This window comes from Mobula hypostoma, chromosome 21 (genome assembly GCF_963921235.1).
Source record: "Mobula hypostoma chromosome 21, sMobHyp1.1, whole genome shotgun sequence".
Taxonomy (NCBI): Eukaryota; Metazoa; Chordata; class Chondrichthyes; order Myliobatiformes; family Myliobatidae; genus Mobula; species Mobula hypostoma.
This window is the reverse complement of record NC_086117.1, coordinates 39,231,438-39,255,631: the sequence shown is the minus strand read 5'-3', so window position 1 is coordinate 39,255,631 and position 24,194 is coordinate 39,231,438. Positions and strand designations below refer to the sequence as shown.

At 42.1% G+C, this 24,194-nt stretch overlaps 1 protein-coding gene across 2 annotated transcripts in view; it reads left to right on the top strand.

Moving 5' to 3' along the window:
* The window catches only part of LOC134359661 (uncharacterized), an 88,729-nt gene that overhangs the window by 40,331 nt on the left and 24,204 nt on the right, over positions 1-24,194 (top strand). For both annotated transcript variants that reach the window (XM_063073159.1, XM_063073158.1), the window contains exons 2-3: positions 6,852-7,038; positions 10,871-11,102. In XM_063073159.1, coding sequence (XP_062929229.1) covers positions 6,852-7,038; positions 10,871-11,102 — 419 coding nt within the window. The remainder of the gene's footprint in view (positions 1-6,851; positions 7,039-10,870; positions 11,103-24,194) is intronic.

Genomic DNA, 24,194 nt, shown 5'->3' with positions numbered 1-24,194 from the left:
TTTAAATCTTTGTCCCTCATTTTTATAAATACTTTTATAATAGAGAAAGAATAATTTGGAAGTTAGAGGATTAGGAAGCTTATAAAAACCCACAGAAGGCAAGTTAAAAAGTCATAAAATGGAAAAGATGGAATACGTAAGTAAGCTAGCCAAAAATATGAAAGAGGATACCAAAAGTTTCTTCGGATATATAAAGAGTAAAAGAGAGGTGAGAGTAGATATGGAAAATGATACTGGAGAGGTAGTAATGTGGGACAAGGAAAAGGTGGATGAAATGAATAAGTATTTTGCATCAGTCTTCACTGTGGAAGACACTAGCAGTATGCTGGAAGTTCAAGAGTGTCAGGGGGCATATGTGAGTGTGGTTATTAGGGAGAAGGTGCTTGGGAAACCGGAAGGTCTGAAGGTAGATAAGTCACCTGGACCAGATGAACTACACCCCAGAGTTCTGAAAGAGTTGGATGAAGACATTGTAGTAACATTAGTAATGGTCTTTCAAGAATCACTAGATTTTGTCATGTTTCCAAAGATCTGGAAAATTGCAAATGTCACTCCACTCTTGAAGAAGGGAGCGAGGTAGAAGAAAGGAAATTATAGACCAGTTATCCTGACCTCAGTGGTTGGGAGGATATTGCAGTTGATTGTTAAAATGAGATTTCAGGGTATTTGAAAGGACATGAAAAAATGGGCCAAAGTCAACATAGTTTCCTAAAGGGAAATATTACCTCTCAAATCTGATAGAATTCTTTTGAGGATATAACAAGCAAGATAAACAAAAGGGAATCGGTGGATGTTGCGTACTTGGATTTTCAAAAGGCCTTTGACAAGGTGCCACACGTGAGATTACTTAGCAAGATAAGAGCTCATTGTGTTATAGGAAAGATATTAGCATGGACAGAGCACTGGCTGATTGGCAGGAGGTAAATAGTGGGAATAAAGAGAACCTTTTCTGATTGACTGCCAGTGACTACTGGTATTCTGCAGGGGTTGGTGTTTGGACCGCTTCTTTGTTGAATGTCAATGATTTGGATGACAAAATGGATGGCATTGTAGCCAAGTTTTCAGATGATATGAAGATGGGTGGCGGGGCAGGTAGTGTTGAGGAAGCAATGAGGCTACAGAAAGACTTGCACAGATGATGAGAATGGGCAAAGAAGTAGCAGATGGAATACAATGTCAGGAAATGTATGGCCATGTACTTTGGTTGAAGGAATAAAAGCATTCAAATTCAAAAATGCAAGGTGCAAAGGGACTTGTTAGTCCTTGTGCAGGACTCCCTAAATGTTAACTTTTAGGCTGAGTTGGTGGCAAGGAAGGCAAATGCAAAGTTAGCATTCAGTTGAGAGGGCTAGAATAGAAAAACAAGAAAGTGATGCTGAGGCTTTGTAAGGTACTGGAAAGGTCCCACGTGGAGTCTTGTGAGCAGTTTTGTTCCCCTTATCTCGGAAAAGATGTGCTGACATTGGAGGGGGTTCAAAAGAGGTTCACAAAAATGATTCTGAGATTGAACAGCTTATCATATGAAGAACGTTTGATGGCTCTGGGCCTGTACTTGTTGGAATTTAGAAGGATAAGGGGGAATCTCATTGAAAGCTATTGAATGTTAAAAGACATAGGTAGAGTGGATGAGGAGAGGATGTTTCCTATAGTGGGGAGTCTAGGACCAGAGGGCACAGCCTCAGAATAGTGGGATGTCCATTAAGAATGGAGGTGAGGAGGAATTAATTTAGCCAGAGAGTGGTGAGTCTGTGGAAGTCTTTGCCACAGGCAGCGGTGGAGGCCAGGTCATTGAGTGTACTTAAGGTGGAGGTTGATAGATTCTTAAAAAGGCAGGGCATAGAAGGTTATGAGGAGAAGGCAGGAGAATGAGGCTGAGAGGGAAATGCATCAGCCGCGATCAAATGAGGAGCAGTCTCGATCGGCCAAAGGGCCAATTCTGCTCTGATGTCTTACCAGTCTTGTTTGTTTTTTTGGCGTGTGTCTGTGTGTTCGTGCATGCGTCTGTGATGATGGCTTTTTCAAGGTGCGGAGCGACAGAGAGACTGTGTGGCAAGCCACTCCTCACACAGACATTTTCACAGTATTTTCTCTTTGTTTTACGAGGTCGAGTTGCGATCTCGACACTCAACCCGGCGCGGATGGAAAGCGTACTCGGGGGCGAACCAGATTAGTTTTGAACCCGGGAAACTCCGCTCCAGGGTCCGGCGCCGATGTCGTTGCGCCATCAGCCGGCCCATACAGTCTTGTTTTTAATGGTGTGATCAGCCCTGCAGTATCAGTCCCCAATGGACAGTTCAAATCTTGAGGTCACCCTTTACCTCTGCATAAGAATGTAAAGCCTCACCTATGATTTTCCTCAACACTACCTGCCCCTCCACCTATCTGCTAACACCTTTTTCATTTGATTTCCATCTTTTGCTATTACCTGTTAGGAAATAAGAGTACAGGCTGTCCCTAGATTATCAGGGTTCTTTTCCTTAGAACTGACAATGACTTGAGCAGTCAGAAAAGAACAACAATGGTGTGTGGGAGAGGATCTCAGCAACAGTGGTGACGGGAGAGGGAGCAGGCTTGGGAAGGGTGGCCACTAGCCGCACTCACTGACAAAGAGAGTAAGCAAGCGAGTCTCTCCAGTGTTTCCACCCCCTGATAACTGTGGTTCGATGGGGGAGAGAGCTGGAGAGAGAAAGTGAGTGGAAATGTCCCATTCCCATCCGGCAGAAGTTGTCCTCAGTCCCATAGCAGCTAGGAGATCTATTTCCATTTATCCTGTTGGTCACCCAAGATGAATAAGAATAGATTCATGGTTCTATTGAATCTATTCATATGTAGATTCATTAGATATTGGTTCATGTGTATGGGGGGTCCATGACTAGGGAGTCCCAGACATCCCACCTCTCCCAGAAGTTCCGTGAGTCTCCCGCTTATTGATAGTGGCTCCCTGATGCCCGCAAATTATATACAATATCTCAGAAATCGATTTTTTTTGAGCGAGCGAGAGAGCGCGAGAGTGAGAGCAAGAGAGAGCGCAAGAGCGAGCGAGAGAGAGAGAGAGAGAGCGTGCACTATGGCAGAGTGTTTCAAAAAAAGAAAATATAAAACATACGTCACCCCAGACTATACTAAAGTGTGTCCCTGCCTAATAAGGGTCAAAAATAATGACAGTGTTGCTCAACAGTGACTTTTCTGTTGCCCATGGTGGGTTAAAATGTAAAAGACATGTTGAGGTGAGTTTAACAGGTGTCATTCATTCATTAGCATAGCTAACATTATTTAAACTAGCTGGCTAGCTGCTAAGGAGCTACTCTATTGCAGACATTCCACCTCTCCCGGAAGTTCTGGGAGTGTCCCGCAAATTGATGGTGCTACCTCCCTGAAATGAGTTTTTGCAGGGTGGGATGTCTGGAGTCCTGAGGTTGATCTTGCACTGTGCATGTGAGGCCTAGTGTGTGGTATCTCTTCTATTTACCTATATTCTGCTCTCCTGATGAAGGGCACAAATAGGCTGCCTTATGAATTATACTATTGATGACCTTGACAATGGAATATTTCAGGTTTACTGCTACTCCCATTCAAAATCTGATGACTCACTCTATCCCTTTTTATTAAATATATTTTGCTTTTTTGTTTCATAATAAAGCAACATAATATTTATTTTGATGCATATTGAATATTTTAGTAATAATGTAAATATTGTTTGATTAAGCATTTTTTGTTGTTTATATAATGCATTGCAGGTTCTATGTGAAAGTACATAAATGGCATTCGTTATCACGTCACCACGTGGTATGTGCGTGCCTTGCTTAAAGTAAACACGAACTAAGACTTGCATCTCTCAACACCCTTGATTGCCTATGTATTCGTTTTCAGGCCAGGAATCCCAAATTAGGACAATTTGCTGAGTGAAAAGTAAAAACTTAACTAAATTTCCTCTGTTATAAATAACTGAGAAGATGATAATGGTATATGTAGTATGTTTGGGAGGAATGATTGATCTTAGAGCTGTGGGTGGTGAATGTTTGCACAGTAATACATTTTCTTCCTATCTCATGACTCTGTGTTGGTAACTAACTGCTGATGAATTTATTGCCACATACATTTTTATAATTTATTATAATTTTATATTGCGACATTCAAGAAGATTGCCACGTGAAACTCATAATGCATATAGCACAGGTATGTTTATTCCCAACTATTTTTATGTCTTGGGCCAATACCGTTAACTGAGGTGTCTGTGGACCCCAGTAGGGACCCCCTGCTCTAAAATTTTCATACTGATGAGCCAAATGTCTTTTAAATCGTAAACACATTAAAGTCTGCAAATGCTGTAAATCCAAAACAACACACAGACTGCTGGAGGAGCTCAGCAGATCAGGCAGCATCTATGGAAATGAACAACAGTCAATGTCTTGGCCCGAAACATGGATTGTTTGTTCAACTCTGTGGATGCTCCCTGATTTACTGAATTCCTTTGTCTTTTAAATGTTGTTTTTCTCCACTATCCTCTGAAACGGAGACTGTGGGCACCTGAACTGTAGAAAGAACAATAAAAACTTACATTTATATAGCAGCCTTTCCAACTATGGCAAATTAACGTGTACTACAACCAAATAAATATAATTTGATCCCCACTTCCTCTCCCCCCTCCCTCCCTACTTCTCCCCCGCCAATGTGCCATTTGTTATCCCAAACACTTGCAGCATCTGATTGCTAACTCTTTATGACTCACAAGAATTAGAGACTGGTTTAATATCATCGGCATATGTTGTGAAATTTGTTGTCTCTGCCGAAGCAGTACAATATAGTACAAAACATAATTAAAAATTCTGAATTTCAATAAGTGTATATACTAAATAGTTAAGTAAGTCGTGCAAAAATAGAAATTAAAAAAAAGTATTCAATATTCATTCAGAATTCGAATGGCAGAGGAGAAGAAGTTGTTCCTGAATCATTGAGTGTGTGACTTCAGGCTTCTGTACCTCCTACCTGATGGTAGCAATGAGAACAAGACATGACTTGAGTGATGAGGGACCTTAATGATGAACGCCACCTTTTTGAGCCATCACTCCTTGACGATATCCTGGATACTACTGAGGCTAATGCCCATGATTGAGCTGACTCAGTTTACAACTCTCTGCATCTTATTTCAATCCTGTGCATTTGCGCACCCCCCCTTCCACCATACAGTGATGCAGCCAGTCAGAATGCTCTGGATGGTACATCTGTAGAAATTTGCGAGTGTTTTTGGTGACATACCAAATCTCCTCAACTCCTAATGAAATGTAGATGCTGTCGTGCCTTCTTTGTAGTTTCATTGATATGTTGGGTCCAGGTTAGATCCTCAGAGATATTGACACCCAGGAACTTGAAATTGCTCACTCTTTCTGCTTCTGATCCCTCTATGAGCACTGGTGTATGATCCCTCGTCTTACCCTTTCTGAAGTCCACAATCAGTTCTATGGTTTTACTGATGTTGAGTACCCGGATCCCTCTATACTTTACTCATTTATAGTCCTTCTCCATTAAGATAGTAGCCTTTTCTTTAATTTCTCTTTCGAATGTGCATAAACTCCTCCTTTCCCACATTAAACTCCATTTGTGGCTTGCCTACCCAACCTATCCATAATCCTCTTGCAAAGAGCTCATCACAGAACCTGCTTTCCCACCAATTTTAATATTATTGGCTTTAATTTTTGTCCTTCATTTATCCTTGTGTCGTTTAAGATGAAATGTCACCATAGCTGACAAGTTCATGTGTCACTGAGCAGCTGTAAGTCTATTTTGTATCAGATGTGAGGCTATTAAATTTTACTTTTCACATAACTGAATATTTGCCTAAATGTCAACCTAAACCTTTAATGAAGACACTGAAATATGATGTAACACATGTTTATGTTTATTCCATCAACTTTGAAGCTGTGCTTTTGACTATAAATCATTACTTCAGTGTACTTTTCATTCAGAAATAGTTTTGAAAGAGTTGTAAATTTCTGAGTTTAGTAGGTATCATTCATACATTGTGATAGAGCTTATAGTGGGAACTCTAACATGAGGGACATTGCAAGAGACCTCACACAAAATAAATCAGATAAAATCAAAGTGATGGCAAGTTAAGGATTTGAGCAAAAGTTTGATGAATGTTACATATATTATGGAACATTTGTGCTCTCTGTGAAGGTCTCATCAGGCATCTAACACCAGTAGCGTTATGCTGTTTACTTTTTAACTTGTGTTGTAAATGCATCTTATTATTTGTTAATTTACTTGTGGCAATATTCCTTTATGTGTGTGAGTTATACGTACTGTGTTGTGCACCTTGGTGTGGAGGAATGTTGTTTTGTTTGGCAGTATACATGTGTATGGTTGAATAACAATAACTTACTTGCCGCCTTATTTGTCAGATTGCTTTCTCCTACCTTCACTCTTTCTGCTGACACTGGAACTACTGTTCATTCCTCTGGTAATGATTGCTCAGTAACAAGCAAAAGCTAAAGAGTAAAGTTGGCAGTGGCAGGCCCACATCCAAACTGTCTGTAACAGCCCCTTTATTACATCTCTTAGCTACCTCTCAACCTGATGTACCTCAACAACACCTCATAAAATAGTGAGGGAGTTGAAGTGTGAGTATGAGGCTGGAACAATTAAGGCTCTACAGCCTGGCAGCTGGGGATGGACATGGGTGCAAAAATTAAGAGTGTTCTATGCTAGAGTATTAAAAAATGTCGTTACTCTAAAATTACCCATTTTAATGTTCCAAGAATTGATTTTTATTTTAATATCTAATGAACTGCTTGTATTATTGGTTAATTAATGACTGATGCATTAGTCATTTGAATTGTTCTAACTTGCAGCCTGTGCAGTGATGTGGCATATATACTGGGCACCATTGCAGAAAACGAGGTTGGCGCACAGCATTTGCTGACGACCGCACAAACGCAGCCACGGGAGTCTGGCAGCCTGCTGGGCAACCTGATCGCCATGCTAAAGTGGACGGATGATGAGGCGGTGATGAACACTGCAGGTACGCTCAGCACAATGGTAAGTCAAAGGTCAGGAAAGCGAAAGAGCTCATTGTTGAATTCAGGGAGGGGAAGGAGAGAAAACAAGCACCAGTCTACTTGGTGATACGGAGGGTCAATAGCTTTAAATTGTTTAGTATTAACATATCAAGCCCAGCATACGCATGCAATCAGAAGAAAAGTGTATCGGCATCTTTACTTTCTTAAAAGGTTAAATTTTGCATGTTATCAAAAACTCTAACAGACTTCTCCAGATGTACTTTTAAAGTATCCTGGTTGGTTGCATCATGGTCTGGCTACGGCCATTCAAATGTGCAGGAAAGTAAAAAAGATGCAAAGATTAGTGGACTCAGCCCAACATGTATCAGGTACATTCCTCTCCACCTTCGAAAGTACCTACATGACGCCTTGCCTCAAATAGGCAACACCATCAAAGATCTCCACCATCCAGGCAATGCTGTTGTTTCACAACTACCAGTGGGCAGGAAGTACAAAAGTTGTAGTTCCTCATCTCCACGTTCAGGAATAGCTTCTTCCCTTTAACTGTTTGGTTCTTGAAACAATCTGCACAGCTTTAATCACGTTCTCAGTATAGCAACAATGTGACCACTTTGCACATTTTGTCCTACAATGGGCACTTTTTTATTGGTGTAAATCTGTACTTGTGTAATTTTGCACATTTTATGTTTAACTAGAGTATGTTTTTCTTGTGAATGTTGTGTCTGCAGGGCTATGTGCCTGTGATTGCTACTGTGGATACATGTACTGGTGCATATATCAATAACCTTGACTTTGACATTTAGAGGGAGAGCTAGGGGAATTATGCATTGCCTTCTGATCAGTGTTTCCTCCTAGGTGAAGAAAATAAATGACCACACTGATACCTGTGAGATTTTGCTATAAACAAATTGGTTGCCGTATTTCTTATATTCCACCCAGTGACCAAACCTTGAAAGTAGGTTTTACAAATAAAGTGTTTTGAGACATCCCAGAGGGCATGTGAATGCATTACACACTTAGGGGCCACTTTATTAGGTATCTCCAGTACCTAATAAAGTGGCTATTGAATATATGTTCCTAGTCTTCTGCTCTCATCGACTTCAAAATTTGACATGTTGTACATTCAGAGATGTTCTTCTGCACACCACTGTTGTAGCATATGGTTATTTGAGTTACTGTCACCTTCCTGACAGCTTGAACCCATCTAGCCATTCTCCTTTGACTTCTCTCATTAACAAGGCATTTTTACCCACAGAACTACTACTAACTGGATGCTTTTTTGTTTCTCATACCATTCTCTGTAAACTCTAGAGACTGTTGTGCATGAAAATCCCAAAAATTAGCAGTGTCTGAGATGTTCAAACTATCCAAGTCTGCTGCCAACAATTATTCCACGGTCAAATTGGATCATATTTCTTTCCCATTCTGATGTTTGGTCTGAATAACAACTGAACCTCTTGAACATGTCTGCATGTTTTTTATACATTGAGTTGCTGCCACATGATTGACTGATTATGTGGTTCGTCCATCGTTGACGTCGATGAAAACCTCAACGCCATGGTGATGGTGTCGAGACTAGCATTTGATTTGGATTTAAGTGAGGAAGAGTTGTGCAGTGTCAGCCTCACTCTCTCTTCCCAATTCTCATCTGGATCCAATGGCAAGACAGAAGTGGAGACGGCTGGAGGTGGGACTAGGCACAGTGGATGACTAGGACATCTTCTGTGTCTTGTCGTGCTCTACGCATTCCATGACACTTGGAGAGACCGCCTTCTTGACCGTTGGACCTTCCATTGGTCTCATCCGCTCAATCCGCCGGAGTCTGTCTTCACATGCTGGGATAGACAACTCCCTATCTCACCGAGGGTTTGAGACCCGTCAGCTACCCTCACCTGGTTTAGCCGGCTTGTCGAAGCCGTTGCCCGGGGTGTGGCCGCTGTCGCATGCAAACAGCTACGGGGAGCCACAGGTGAGTGCTGAGTGCCAGGTGGGGACCAAAGGTGGACTAACTGCCTTGAAAAGGACACAACATGCTCTCCCACCAGAGGTGCTACCCCTCCCTGACACCCCATACACCCCATATAATGACTGATTATATATTTGCATTAACAAACAGGTGTGCCATTGTACCTAATAGAGTGGCCATTGGGTGTATAAATGAAATTAGTTTTTTTTTGAGAATGTTTCCCAGATTGAGGGACTGAAAAATCTAAAGCTGAGGGGTCACTGTTAGGACATTAATGCCGATTCCAAATGAAATAATTTAATTAAAAACAGAACTGAGAAGATGTGGTTAAATGGTTGAAAGCCACTGTGATCAGCACATGATAAAGCAAGTGGAATCCTGCTGCTTATTTTGGGCCACCATCAGAACATTTAATGATCTGTTCCTCACCCAAAAGGTGCTCCAACTTTTGTCAATGGGTGTGTGTATCCAGGTACACGTACACAACCAGCTTGACATGATCTTTAATTAAAGAATCATTTGGTTAGCATCATCCAGTTCAGAAGAACATTTTTGAAAATGGACAGAATCATTGTGTGAGTCTCTGTTTGAGCTCATGTAGGATATTGCTGGCCCATCAGAAGAAGTTGTATCTGTCTTACAATCCTCTCAAATTCATTGATTATCCTGAGTACCTCATGTAGATCACCAAAAATCAATTTCAAAGCTTAACAGGATACAACGGAAGTCTTTGCTACCTTATATTGTACATAAATCCTTTTATTCCTGGAGTGATTGAGGAGAACCATAGCTTTACCCTTGCCCCAATATCAAATGTGCCTCTGTCAACCCATTCCCTTCACCAACATTTTTATCCTGAGGTGCTGCCACCAAAATCACCAGAACTCCGGTTCCTAATGTCGGAATATTGAAAATATTACTTTTATAGGAACCCAACGTTATACACCCCATAACAAAGTTTTAATTCCTTTATTAGGTCTTCTCCAGGTTGTGACAGGGCTGTGTTCCTGACATCTGTTCATAACCAGAACTGTTTGCAAATTGGAAATACACATTATTAGTTACACCTGTACACCTGCTCGTTAATGCAAATATCTAATCAGCCAATCACGTGGAAGCAACTCATTGTAGACGAGCATGCAGACATCGTCAAGAGGTTCAGTTGTGGTTCAGAACAAACGTCAGAATGGGGGAGAAATGTGATTAATGTAACTTTGACTGTGGAATGATTGTTGATGCTAGACAGGTGGGTTAGCTCTCTAAGATACTGGGGATTCCCTGAAATTTTCATGAACAACAGTCTCTGGAGTTAATAAAGAAGGGTGCAAGAAAAACCAGAAAACAAAAAACATCTAAGTATTGGCGGATCTGTGGGTGAAAACACCTCGTTAATGAAAGAGATCAGAGGAGAATGGCCATATTGGTTCAAACTTGACAGGAAGGTGTCAGTAACTCAAATAACCATGTGTTACATCAGAGATGTGCAGAAGAGCATCACTGAAATCATAATACATTGAACCATGAAGTGGATGCTTCACAACAACAGAAGACCACACTGGATTTCCACTCCTGTGTCTAATTAAGTAGCCATTGAGTGTATGTCCTCTTTGCAATAGACTTGTATAAAAAAACACAGGCCAAACAAGGTCAATGTGTAGTTAAATCAGAGCATTTAGCTCAACCATTATCACCCAGCAGAAGATGGCTGCCGCCCTACAACAGCTGGAAAATCTATGCCACCAGTCTTCCAAACGCTTGTTGGCATGTACAGGGCGTCGATAACTTAAGCGTTTGTAATCTGTGGTGGGCCCATAGGTATTAAGTGTTGCAAAAAGATAAGTGTGGAAGTAAGGTATTGCTGATACAAGGTATTCTTTTGCTTCAGGCTGAGACCGTTGAAGGACGAAGGTGGTTACTGAATGACACCTGCATTGAGGAGATGGTGAGCAATGTGACAGCTCTGCTGGACAGTGTAAACGACTGGACAGCCAGCAACGCAGCTCTAGTACTGGCGAGGATCACAATCTGTGAATCTGGCTGCAGCAAGCTCCTGGAGCACCCCCATTGCAGGCACACACTCAGCAAGCTGATGGTGTCTCTGGGTGTTGATGAGGCAGGTAAGCAGTTGTATTTTGCACCATAAGGCTGAAATGAGGAGTAATTTCTTCACATAGAGGATGAGAAATTCTAGGAGTTCTCTAACCCCCAATGACTATGGAAACTCAGTCATTGAGTTTGTTTAAAAAAAAAAGTTGATAGATTACTCGTTGTTAGAGGATTCAAGGGATGCGGAGTTTCTGCAGCAAAGTGTCACTGAGGTGGAAGGTCAAGCATGATGCTGTCGAATGGTGGACTAATAAGGAAGGACAACATGGCCAGCTCCTGCTCCTCGTTCTTATTTTTATATTCTGTTTTCTGCCATTCAATATATTAAAGTGGAGGGACATGAACTCTTGATGAGTAGTGGTGAAATGTTGTGGACAGCAGGACAGTCAGTGAAACCGAGGCTAAAATGAGATTAGCCAAGAGCTTCCATTATATACTATCAATCTCTCTTTCTTTCAGTCCAGGTGAATGGTCTTGACCCAAAACGTTGACTGACCATTTCTGTTCATAGATGCTGCCTGACCTTCTGAGTTCCTCAAGTTTTTTTTGTGTGTTGCCTGGGATTAGCATTAAGATTATTGTTTATTGGAGTAAACTTGTGCAAGTAATAATAAAATTAAACATAAGGGTTTAGAAGTTGACTAAATGACTATTGTTCTTAAGTGTAGATTAATTGTCTGCAATAGACAGCTCCTCCTACAGAGATTTAGGCAACCGTGATCCTGGACGTGGGAGAGCTTTGCATTAGGTCTGAAGATTGGCTCTGCTCCTGCAGGAAGATTGATGGAGCTCTTGCAACATTGTTGAAAGAAAGATTGATAAGAGTGTTGGGGTCTTGTCTAACATCACCAGTGTTGATGGAAATCATGCAGCAAGCAGAATATGAAGTCTGATGATCTGTCAGTAAGATGTTTGTTGCTACTTGAGGCATCAGGGCCTTGCAGTGTAACCAGTATTGCTTCCCATGCTCAGTTTCAAGGCTGATGACGTCCTATGATCACCCTCTATCTTCCAATTCTGATTGCTTCACATTCATATGTGGGTTACAACTCAGGGGACAACAAGGGCCTAACATTAGGCATGAGCTAAGATTATTTGAAGCTCTGATTACAACACCTTTTAATTAGATCCCAATTTCTAGCTCACTCCCACTTAATTTTCAGTGCAGTGATAGATAAGGAACTGAACGACAGGATTCTGTCACCCATTCTTTATACTTGGCTACCGGCCAAGTAACATGTTGGCTTTATTAGTTGTTGCTAATAATTTAGTTATGACAACCTTTAAGGACCAGGTTCTGGGCTGCTTGACTGCAATTTTACTCACCCTGGAATAGCAGAATAATAAGTTTTGGAGATAGGTTTTACGAAGATTCAAAGCACATTTATTATCAAAGAATGTATAAATTACACACCTTGAAATTTGTCTGCTCCCATGTAGCCACAAAGCAGGAAACCCAAATAACCCAATTTTTAAAAAAAGACCCAAACTACTGCACAGGGAGAGAGAGAAAGAAAGAGAGAGAGAGAGAGAGAGAGACTCATATCATGCAAACAATAGAAAGAAGCCATTAGCATCCTGAACCAGATTAGGCCCAAGATCCAGTCCTGCAGTAAGCCCAAGCCTCGATCCCCAGTGGATCACGCTGGCGGGGCAGAAATGTACGGTTGTATCAGTTCACGGTGTTGCAGAGAAAGGACTACACATTCGGGGGAGAGCGAGCAAACTCAGCCCAATCTTCGCCTCCAAACCTGACACTTGAGCTTCTGGTATTTCTGGGCACCGAGAATTGTCCAAGCACCAAGGAGTGCCACGCTCCAGGATTCAAATCCAGGCGAGGTGACACACTTGGGCTGCCCAGCGCGAGGTCGTTCTCAATCTCACCAAATTGGCTCAACGCTTGGAGTGATCCAACATTGCACCTGAGTATCAAAACTCTTCTGTATTCACTCCTCTCTAAGTCGCTCACTGCATATCCGGTAGTGATATGAACCCTGTCTGCAAACCTGCCTTGCAAAGCTTCAGAATGGCTCATCCCCTGAACTAGCCTCGCTTCCGCCTGCCTCCTCACCCTGTGGTGATAGTCCACCATAATTTGCTTCAGAAATGATGTTATAAGTAATGATTTTAGTCAAAGCACTTGCCTTATGAGTTACCAGGAAGCTGTCACATATCTTCCGCAGCGCCATCTTAAACTAGAAACTTTACTCACTTTGTGCAAGTAGAGGTCCTTCAGTAATGGGAAGAATTAGCTATAGAATTTGTTTGGTTGTATTGCTTCAAAATGGACAATTTAAATTTAATTGTCCTTACCTACCATTCGTCTCCACGTCGATTTTATACAAGTTTAAAGGGAGTAATTTTACATTCTGAAGTTTAACCAAGTGTTCTTAGAAAATAAAGGTCTAATGTAAATGGTAAAATGTCTGCAGTGGATTTGAAGAACTTTTTTTTCTATTAGACGGGACGAACTCATAGCTTGAGGTGAAAAGTCTTCACTCAGTAGTTGGTGTGAGTGTGCAATGAGCTGCCGGTGAAAGTGGTAGATGTGGGCTCAGTTGTGATATTGAAGAGTAGTTTGCATAGGTACATGGATGAAAGGTGCTTGGAGGTACACGGTCCAGGGATAGGTAGGTGGGACTAGGCAGGACATCAGGTCTGCTGTAGTACTCTATGAGGTGGTGTTGGTGGTATAAACTCTCACAACATTTAAGAAATATTTGAAATTGCACTTGAATTGCTAAAGCATAGAAGGCAACACTCCTAGTGCTGGTAAGTAGCCTGGACAAACTGGACTGAAGAGCTTGATTCTCTGCTTCTTTGATTCTATAACTTTCAAGAAGTTCAATTAGTCTGTCCAGAACAATGTAAGTTAATTGGCTGCCCATCCATCACCCTGAATATCCAATCCTTCCACCACCCGCAAATAGCAGGTTCTCAGGGGCGAGGAGCAGCTTGTAGTCTAATTGAGGATTTTTTACGGCTTATATATGGATGAATTGCTGTGTTGCAGACTGAGATCTAACAGAAGGCTTTGGATGGATTACACAGAGAATAGTTTATACCTTGGAGCATTACATGTTGGAAATGAGTTTCTAACCAGAATCTAAAGCAAAAATCAAACATTACATAACAATTGCTGAGAATTATAGAGTTAATGCTATCAGACAATGTAAGCAACTAGATTGCATTTGAAATTCTTTGAAGCTGCAACATGAAAACTGAGGTGCGATAAAACCTCAAATTGCCTTAGAGGAAATCTGTTTGTGGAAATTATGGGGACTCTGGCTCTGACAAACTTTAACCCAGGACATTTTTCTTCTGAATGAATAAAGCTCAGTTTACCCCAAGTGAAGTAGACACCATTCAAAGCAGTCTTAATGCCCTTCACAACTCTTTCCTTTCTAGAGAGAGGCCTCCAGAAGAAGAGGAAAAATGTCAAGTTCAAGTTTATTGTCATCCAACCCTACACATGTATTTTTGTTGATTCTCTCCGCGCCTTCTGGAGCATTGGGCAGCAACCTTGCTGTTTTTTTAACAGTTGTCTGTTTTTATGAGGCTGAATTGCTAGCTTGACGCTCAACCCAACATGGATAGGAAGCGTGCAACGATTCAGCCGGATGTGAACCCAGGCCCACTTGCCTCAAAGTCCAGTGCGGATGCCACTACCTCTCTGGCAGCCAAGCACACATGTACATGGCTCAGCAAAACATCGTCCCTCTGGGGCCAAGTTGCAAAGTACAGTACATACCGTCACACACAGCACGCATAGTTACGATCCAGCACATGCAGTCACAAAATATTATTAGCACAAGCTCATAAGTGGCATGGCCTGAAGATTGATGGAGCATGAGATGTTGTCCTGGAGCCACGTTTCTGTAAGAGCAAGTACTCAGCAGCTCCTCATCTTGTGCTGGGTCAGCCACAGATGAAGTCAATCCGGCTTGAATCATGCGGGGTTGGGTCTGGCCCCTGAAGACCGGCTGTCCCATTGATGCTGCTCTCTAGTGTTTGCTCCCTGGAAGACAATCTTCAGGCCATGCCACTTATGAGCTTGTGCTAATAATATTTTTCAATCTTATTGTAAATGTAAATAAATTCAAGAAGCTTGTAATTAGCCTTCAGTTACTTTGTAAATTGCTGAAATGTCTATCTGAGCTAGTTCCGTTGGCCTACATTTGGCCTGTAGCAAATTGTTTTCCAAAACCTTCACCCTCTGTGTTCCCCTTTACATCTTACCCCCCTTTACATTCAATCAATGCTCAGTTTTAGATTCCCCTACCCTTGAAAAAAGACTTTGACTATTTCTATTCCATTATCTGTAGTTAAGACTACTACATTCACAGAGATGGGTGTACCTGTGTCTCTGCTAGACATGAAGGCTAATTACAAGCTGCTTGAACGTACATTTACAATAAGATTCTTGTTTGAACCAATGTCTGCTATATTCACGTAACTGCAGAATACTTCTTAACATACCCTCCTTTTGGTCCCAGGACAGAAATCTGTCCCAGGAAGGCCAAACTTTAAGAAGGATCTGATTAAGCAGGGCAGCAAAAATTCCCTTCCCCAATTACTAACCTACGTGTACCTACATCTACACTACTTAACACCCCTAACTGGCTATCTACAAGACTGTGCAGACATGGCAACAGAACGTTTCAGAAATTTGATGACATTTTCTTTGCCCCTTCAATCTCTGATAGCTAAAACCACCAGTAATGGCTGTCAGTAGTTACTCTGTGGGTAGGGTCACAGCAAGGTAAAGTCGGTTCCGGTCCGCAGCCAACAGTTCACATTCCATGCCATGACACATCAGAATGATCTTGACAATCAGTCTTTATGATTGATCTGCAGGTGGGTTTGTGGGTGGTCTCTATTCAAGTAGCTGCAAGGACCTCGTCCCAGTGGCACCCCTTCCCGGACTGTCCTTTCGATTGCTAGCCCACCCACACTGAAAGGGCCCAGTTTATTTATGTTCACTCCCCATCTAGGTGGGGTAACTGCGTACCAACACTGATTTCTTCTCTCTTGTTCGGTCTGCCTTGCCATTGAAGTTTTGAAACTTGATTTCTCTGCCTTAACTCAGATCCCTTTACATCTATTTTCCCCAATATCTTTCTAATCTGATCTATGCAACTAATCAACTGCCTCCAAGAACCAGCCTTCATTACAAAATATAGTTACTGTTATACTTTAAACTTAATTCACAGTTCACTGACAATGCTCCTTCTTTGTCACCAAGGAATGCCCCTGCATACAAAAACAAAATTTAAAGCCGAGCTTCCACTTGGTGAAGCTACCTGGGAGGTGCAGTGATCTGAATGACGGAGCGACACCTTGTGGCTTGTTGTGGTGCACATACTGCATGGTTTCAGCTTGTGCATCAGAGTTGGTAGCCCAACTAGAACCCTTGCTGAGAAATTAAAGACCAAAGGAGACATTTTCAAAAGAAAGTCTGCTAACTTGTTGTGCTAATAAAAAATCATTTGTAGTGAAGTAAATAGTTGAACCACATCTTATTTCTCTGCTAGCTTAAGAAAGACTGACTTATGGAAATGCCTACAAATAATTGTGCTTCTAATTCTAAAGGTAGATGTATGTACACACCTTTATTCCTACAAATAACAGAACCAATTTCCTGTCTCCACTTTTAGTAGTTGTTTGTTCTTATAAGTCTCATGTGCTTTTGATGCCATTCATTATAGTATTGTGGAAATTCAGTTATTACATTGAGTACATTTGTGTAATTTTCGACTTGTGGACAAAATTAACTTGTAGATATCTGTAAAAACAGAACCTCTTTGTTAAATGGGGCAGCCTGCATTCAAGGTCTCTTTGAAGTTCCAAGAAGTATTTGATCAGCTTTGAGTGGGCCAAGTCATGTAATCATATCTTTATTAGTCTAAAACTAGTTGAAAATGCCCCAACACCATCTGTACTCTGCAGCCTACCCCACAAGAGTGCATCTACAGTTTCTTGTGTCTACTTTTGCAGCCTCTTCCTGTGTAATAAAGGTCACCATCTCTAAATGGAAAGAAATTCTATGAAATGTCTGTTCATTTAGTAACCAATCCAAGTTCCACAGAGAAAGTGGGGGTAGAAGGGTGGGTTGGCAAGTTTGAAGACGACACAAAGGTCGGTGGTGTTGTAGGTAGTGCAGTGGATTGTCAAAGATTGCAGAGAGACATTGATAGAATGCAGAAGTGGGCTGAGAAGTGGCAGATGGAGTTCAACCCGGAGAAGTGTAAGGTGGTATACTTTAGAAGGACAAACTCCAAGGCAGAGTACAAAGTAAATGGCAGGATACTTGGTAGTGTGGAGGAGCAGAGGGATCTGGGGGTACATGTCCACAGATCACTGAAAGTTGCCTCACAGGTAGATAGGGTAGTTAAGAAAGCTTATGGGATGTTAGCTTTCATAAGTCGAGGGACAGAGTTTAAGAGTCGCGATGTAATGATGCAGCTCTATAAAACTCTGGTTAGGCCACACTTGGAGTACTGTGTCCAGTTCTGGTCGCCTCACTATAGGAAGGATGTGGAAGCATTGGAAAGGGTACAGAGGAGACTTACCAGGATGCTGCCTGGTTTAGAGAGTATGGATTATGCTCAGAGATTAAGGGAGCTAGGGCTTTACTCTTTGGAGAGCAGGAGGATGAGAGGAGACATGATAGAGGTGTACAAGATATTAAGAGGAATAGATAGAGTGGATAGCCAGCACCTTTTCCCCAGGGCACTACTGCTCAATACAAGAGGACATGGCTTTAAGATAAGGGGTGGGAAGTTCAAGGGGGATATTAGAGGAAGGTTTTTTACTCAGAGAGTGGTTGGTGCGTAGAATGCACTGCCTGAGTCAGTGGTAGAGGCAGATACACTAGTGAAGTTTAAGAGACTACTAGACAGGTATATGAAGGAATTTAAGTTGGGGGGTTATATGGAGTCAGGGTTTGAGGGTCAGCACAACGTTGTGGGCTGAAGGACCTGTAATGTGCTGTACTATTCTATGTTCTATGTAAAGTCTCAATGCTGCGGCACTACCTTTCTGGACCATGCAAGCACCTGGCACTTTAGTTAAGGTGATACCTTTCTCTTGTGATGCATTATTGGGGTTGGTGTGTGGAGTCTAAAGGAATACAACAAACTCATTACTGTGGTGCAAATTCGCCGTCATAAGAAGGAAATAGGAGCAGGATTGGGTCACCAGGCTTTTCAAGCTTGTTCTGCCATTCAATGTGATCATGCTACTTTGCCCCAGGCCTCCTCTCTTCTGTACGATGGTATGGAGCACAACATTCGTAAATCTTCCTTTAGAGAATCTCTGAAGCAGCTTGTGTGCTACATAACAGAAGATACGTAACATGAAATTTAGCAGGCATGAAATTGGGTTCCCACTTTTTCAATAGCTAGGGCATTCCTCACGACCACTGTATTAAGTCACTTTTTTATAAAAGAGTAAGAACTTCAAGTTCAAAGTAAGTTTATTATCAAAGTACATATGTCACCATATACAACCCTGAGATTCATTTAATTTAATAACCATAATAGAATCAATGAAAGACCCACCTAATAGGGCAGACAGCCAGTGTACAAAAAACAAACTGTGCCAATAAAAAATAAGAAATAGTAATAATAAACAATAAATATTGAGAATATGAGATGAAGAGTCTGTGAAAGTGAGTTCATACTGTAGGTTGTGGGAATAGTTCAGTGATGGGGCAAGTGAAGTTAAGAGGTCATCCCCTCTGGTGCAAGAGACTGATGGCTCCTGAATCTGGTGGGATGAGTCGGGAGACTCCTGTACCTTCTTTCTGATAGCAACATTGAGAAGAGAGCATGACCTGGGTAGAGGGGGACCCTGATGATGGATGCTGCTTTCCTGTAACAACGCTCCATGTAGATGTGCTCAATAGTGGGAAGAGTTTACCCATGACGGACTGGGCCATACCAACTACTTTTTGTAGGATTTTCCATTCAAGGGAATTGGTGTATCCATACCAGGCTGTTATGTAGCCAGTCAATATACTCTCCACTACACACCTATAGAAGTTTTTTTAAAGTTTTAGATACCATGCTGAATCTATGCAAGCAGAGGTAGAGGTCCTCTGAAATGATAACACCAAGGAATTTAAAGTTGCTGATGCTTTCCACCTCTGATCCCTGGATGAGAATTGGCTCATGGACCTCATGTTTCCTCCTCCTGAAGTCAATAATCAGCTGTTTGATCTTGCTGACATTAGGAAGTTGTTATTGTGGCGCCTCTCAGCCAGATTTTCAATCTCTCTCCCTTATGCTGATCTGTCACCACCTTTGAATTGGCCAATGACAGTGGCATCATCAGCAAACTTAAATATGGCTTTGGGCTGTGCTTAGTGACACAGTCATTCCTTAAAAGTGAGTAGAGCAGGGGATAAGCACATAGACTTGTGCCGATGGAGATTATGGAGAGAGATGTTGTGGTCAGAACTGACAGGCGTCTACAAGTGAGGAAATCAAGGTCCAAATGCACTAGGAGGCATTGAGGCCAAAGTCATGAAGGTCATTGATTAGTTTTGAGGGGATGATAGCATTGGATGCTGAGCAGTAATCAATAAAGAGTATCCTGATGTTCTGGTAGGCAAAATGGAACAGATCCAAGTCAATTCTCAGGCAGGAATTGATAAATTTCATCACCAACCTCAAAACACTTCACTGTGGGTGTAAGCGCTACTGGACAATAGTCATTGAGGGAGGTTACCGTGTTGTCTTAGGTGCCAGTGTAATTGAACCCTGCTTGACGCAGGTGGGTACCTCAAGCTGGCAATATGAGAGGTTAAAGATCTCAGTGAACACTCCCACCATTTCTCAACATAGGTCTTTAGTACTTGGCCACATTCTTCTTAGGCACTGGTATAACTGAAGCCTGCGTGAAGCAGGTGGGTACCTCAAATTGCCAAAGCGAGAGGTTAAAGATGCAGGTGAACACTAGCCAGTTAATCAGCACAGGTCTTCAGTACCCAGCCAAGTACCCTATCTGGGCTGGATGCTTTCCAGGGGTTCACCGTCCTGAAGATGGCTCTCACCCTGGCCTCAGAGACTGAAGTCACAGGGTCACTGGGGGCTGTGGGAGGTCGTGATGGTTAGAGCAGGCATAGACGGCATGGAACTCATTTAGTAGCGAGAACCTATTGTCACCCATGTCGCTGGATTTAAGAGGTGATAGCTTGCAAGCCCTGCGACATTGTCGCATACGTAAATGGGAATCTGGTTACGTTATGATATGTAGGTTACAACCAAAGAAAAGATAGCTGGAGTCGCTTAGGACTTTCATGTAAGGGTGTTTATTCAGTGCATAAAAAAATCAAACTTACAAAAATTAGCAAAAATAGTGAAAAGAAGACCGTCGATATTTACAAAAAGATGTCTAACGGAAAACACAATAAATAGCTCCATACTATTTTTGTCTAGCATTGGAACTGCTGGCAGCTTTATCTCTCTCCTACCACTGAGAGCACAGAGCCCTGTTTTTAAAGCACCAGGACATTGCATTTTTAGTTACCCACAAAGTTAACTGAAGACTACACATGAATCAGAATATGATGCACTTCACAATGTAGTTACAAATAGCTACCTTAAATACAGTATAGAAACAATATATACATTTATACATCCCCATTTCTAAAGAAATTGAGTATTCCAGTGTGTATTGTGGGAAAAGCACGACAAAGTCTCCTCATGCATGTTAGCTTGGTTTACGACCCATTACAAGAATGTACCGGGGGAAGACTTTGAATTGCGCACGCTCAGCGCAGAAACAGCAGACTGACAAGGCAACGTGTGTGTGGGTGTGTGTAAAAGCGTATGTGTAAGGAGTATGTTTATTGAGCAGTCTCCATCACAGGTGAGCAGGAGACTAAGAAAGAAAGCGAATTGGGTTGATCGTCTATCTGGCACTTGGCTGGTAGACATAAAAGCCATTGTTCTCCAAGCAACAGGACGTGTTTACAGTATATGCTGATCACCAGATCCTCTTTTTCTTAAAGTGAAGCAAATTTGTAATCATTTGATCATTTCAAAATCAATCATGTTCAGGAGAAATTCAGAGACAGAGAGACCATTTAGCTAATGTTCAACAGAACATTAAGGAATAATAAGTTACTTTTGAATACTTTTCTTTGTCAGTTAGTTGTAATATTTTAAATGCAGATATTTATTTTGTCCTCCTTTTACAACTGTATATTACAATGTGTAACCACAAAAATTTTCCGCCTTCAGACCAGTTAGTGTAGGAAACAGTGCGTTCAGCTTGTCTATACATTTGGCTGAGATGTCATGATTGGTCTGAGAGGTAGTGAGGGGTGGATGTGTCAATAGATTATCTGTCATGGTGGATGGGATCATACAGGGTGTATGCAGAGTGCAGAGTTCAAATGACTTAGCAATTGATTGCCAGTTTGTACAACATGTGTGCCTATTAAAGGGCCAGGAGTCGACGTGTATGTAAGCTGAAGAAATATTGTCTAAAGCGTCAAGGATATTGAGAAGATAGAGATTAAAAAATTCAATAAATACGAATCCACTGAGCTAATGAGATGGAGCTTTGTTTTTAAAAGCTTCTGTTCTCCCAACTCTTGACTCAGGTTTCTAACTAACCGTGGGCCCTGAATCCTGACCTCTTGATAGCTACACCATCCATCCCCACCACTATCCAGGGCACTGATCTGTGTCCAGCTTCAGTCCACAGCTTCGACCTCCTTTCAGTCCTTTATAGGTGAATTCCCTGCTCTCTCAAGCATCAATCCCTTAATGGCTGAAAGGAAAAATATCACCCCAAAGGTCCTGATCCAATAATTGATATCCTATCCATCAGGCAGGCCATCTTTCTCTGAGAAATGAGTCACCCACAATGAAGGTTAGGCTGTGGCCAGTACATCAGTGGGCAAACACCTTACCTTAAGCCCTATTCAGAACTTGAACCTCTGGACCTCTCTCTCTCTCTCTCTTCCCCCGCCCCCCCCCCCGCTCCACCACACCCCCAAACCTCCCAGTCTTGCCCCAATCCCAGAGAGTGGAATGAATAATGAAAATATTCTATCGTAGATCCATTGGCCCCTGAGCCTCTGAGCAGAAGGCCAATACCCAGAACTTTCCAGCTATAGTGACCCAGATAGAGGCCATTTGACCCATTGGGTCCATGGTGATTTCCTGGAGAGCAAATTTATCAGTCCTATTCCCCCTCTTTTGATTTTCCTGTTCTGCTGAATCTTATTCTTACCTGCATGTGTCTATCAGCTCTCCTTTGATTCTTTTTGCCATTAACCTAGACTGAGGTAATTTACAATAGCTAATTAATCCACCACTACAGGTGTCCCCCGCTTTTCGAACGTTCGCTTTACGAAATCTCACTGTTACGAAAGACCTACATTAGTACCCTGTTTTCACTTTCAGAAGGTGTTTTCACTGTTACGAAGAAAGGCAGTGCGCGAAAAAATCAGCCCGCGAAAAAAGGCAGCCCGCGCCCCTAGCAGCCGCTCTCCCCTGGATTCGGAACGGCATTGCTTTAACACGTTGCATTGAGCAGCCGTTAGCAAGATGAGTTCTAAGGTGTCAGAAAAGCCTGAAAGAGTAAGGGTGTTACACTTAGCGTAAAACTAGACATAATTAAGCGTTTTGATCGTGGTGAACAAAGCAAGGACAAAGTGAGTTTGGCTTGTGGAAGTTGACGAAGATGATGTTGAAGAGGTTTTGGCATCCCATGACCAAGAACTGATAGATGAAGAGCTGATGCAATTGGAAGAGGAAAGGATAACAATCAAAACCGAATGCAGAAAGTGAAGCATCTGCGTGAGATTTTCGCTGCAATGATAAAGTACGACTTTAATTTTGAAAGGGTACGTAGGTTTAGGGGATATTTGCAGGATGGTTTGAGTGCTTACAAACAACTGCATGATAGAAAAATGCGCGAGGCTCAACAGTCAAGCAAGCCTTCCACATCAGCCACAGCAGACGACGAACCTCGACCTTCGACATCAAGGCGGACAGTCATAGGAGAAGATGAGCTGCCTGCCCTGATCGATGATGAGATGACACCCCCGTGTCCCACCACCCCAACACCCGGGCCCCAGATAGATACTGTACCAATTCACGAAGAACGCAGTGGTAGCCGGGAGGCACACAGCACATCTTTAAGAAAAAAGCTGAAGTAAACATGCTAATTAATTAGGTGCCGCCTAGCACGTAATTGTCGGTCCAGATGCAATCGGCAATCGCCTCTGACCTGCGCCGACATTTACGTGCTGGGCAGCACCTAACTAATTAGCATGTTTATTTTGGCTTTTTTCTTAAAGATGTGTTGTGTGTCTCCCGGCTACCGCTGCGTTCTTCACGACAATGTATCGGGTCGGCAGCCCGGAGGGTGGGGGCCACTGCACCACCCAGCTTGTGAGGACTCAGTCTAACACACCATCATCAGTGTGCTCGGCACTGTTTTCCCAATTCCGGTAAGTGATACTACACTGTACATACATTATTTCTTCTTTATATAGGCTGTGTATTTTTACGTGTTATTTGGTAGATTTGGCAGCTTCATAGTTTAAAGGTTACTGGAGAACGCTTGCGCCGTGTTTTTGCCAACAGCGCTTGCATGAGATTTTCTGCCGAGAGCACTTGCGTGAGATTTTCGCTACAGAGATTTGTGCAGGCAATCGTTGTAGAGAAGTATTTCTACTTTATATAGGCTGTGTATTTATCATATCATTCCTGCTTTTACTATATGTTACTGTTATTTTAGGTTTTATGTGTTATTTGGCATGATTTGGTAGGTTATTTTTGGATCTGCGAACACTCACAAAATTTTCCCATATAAGTAAATGGTAATTGCTTCTTTGCTTTATGGCATTTCTGCTTACGAACTGTTTCATAGGAACGCTCTACCTTTGAATGGTGGGGGAAACCTGTATATCTTGAGAAACCAAAGCATCCTGGGAAAATCCACATTGTCATGTATAAAACTCTACATTGTCAGTGTCAGTGTCAGAGGTCAGGGTTGAACCCCGTGAAACACAATATTAAAGAATGTGCTGCTGTATCACCCCTGTTCATTGGTGCCCATGCAATGAACATATGGTG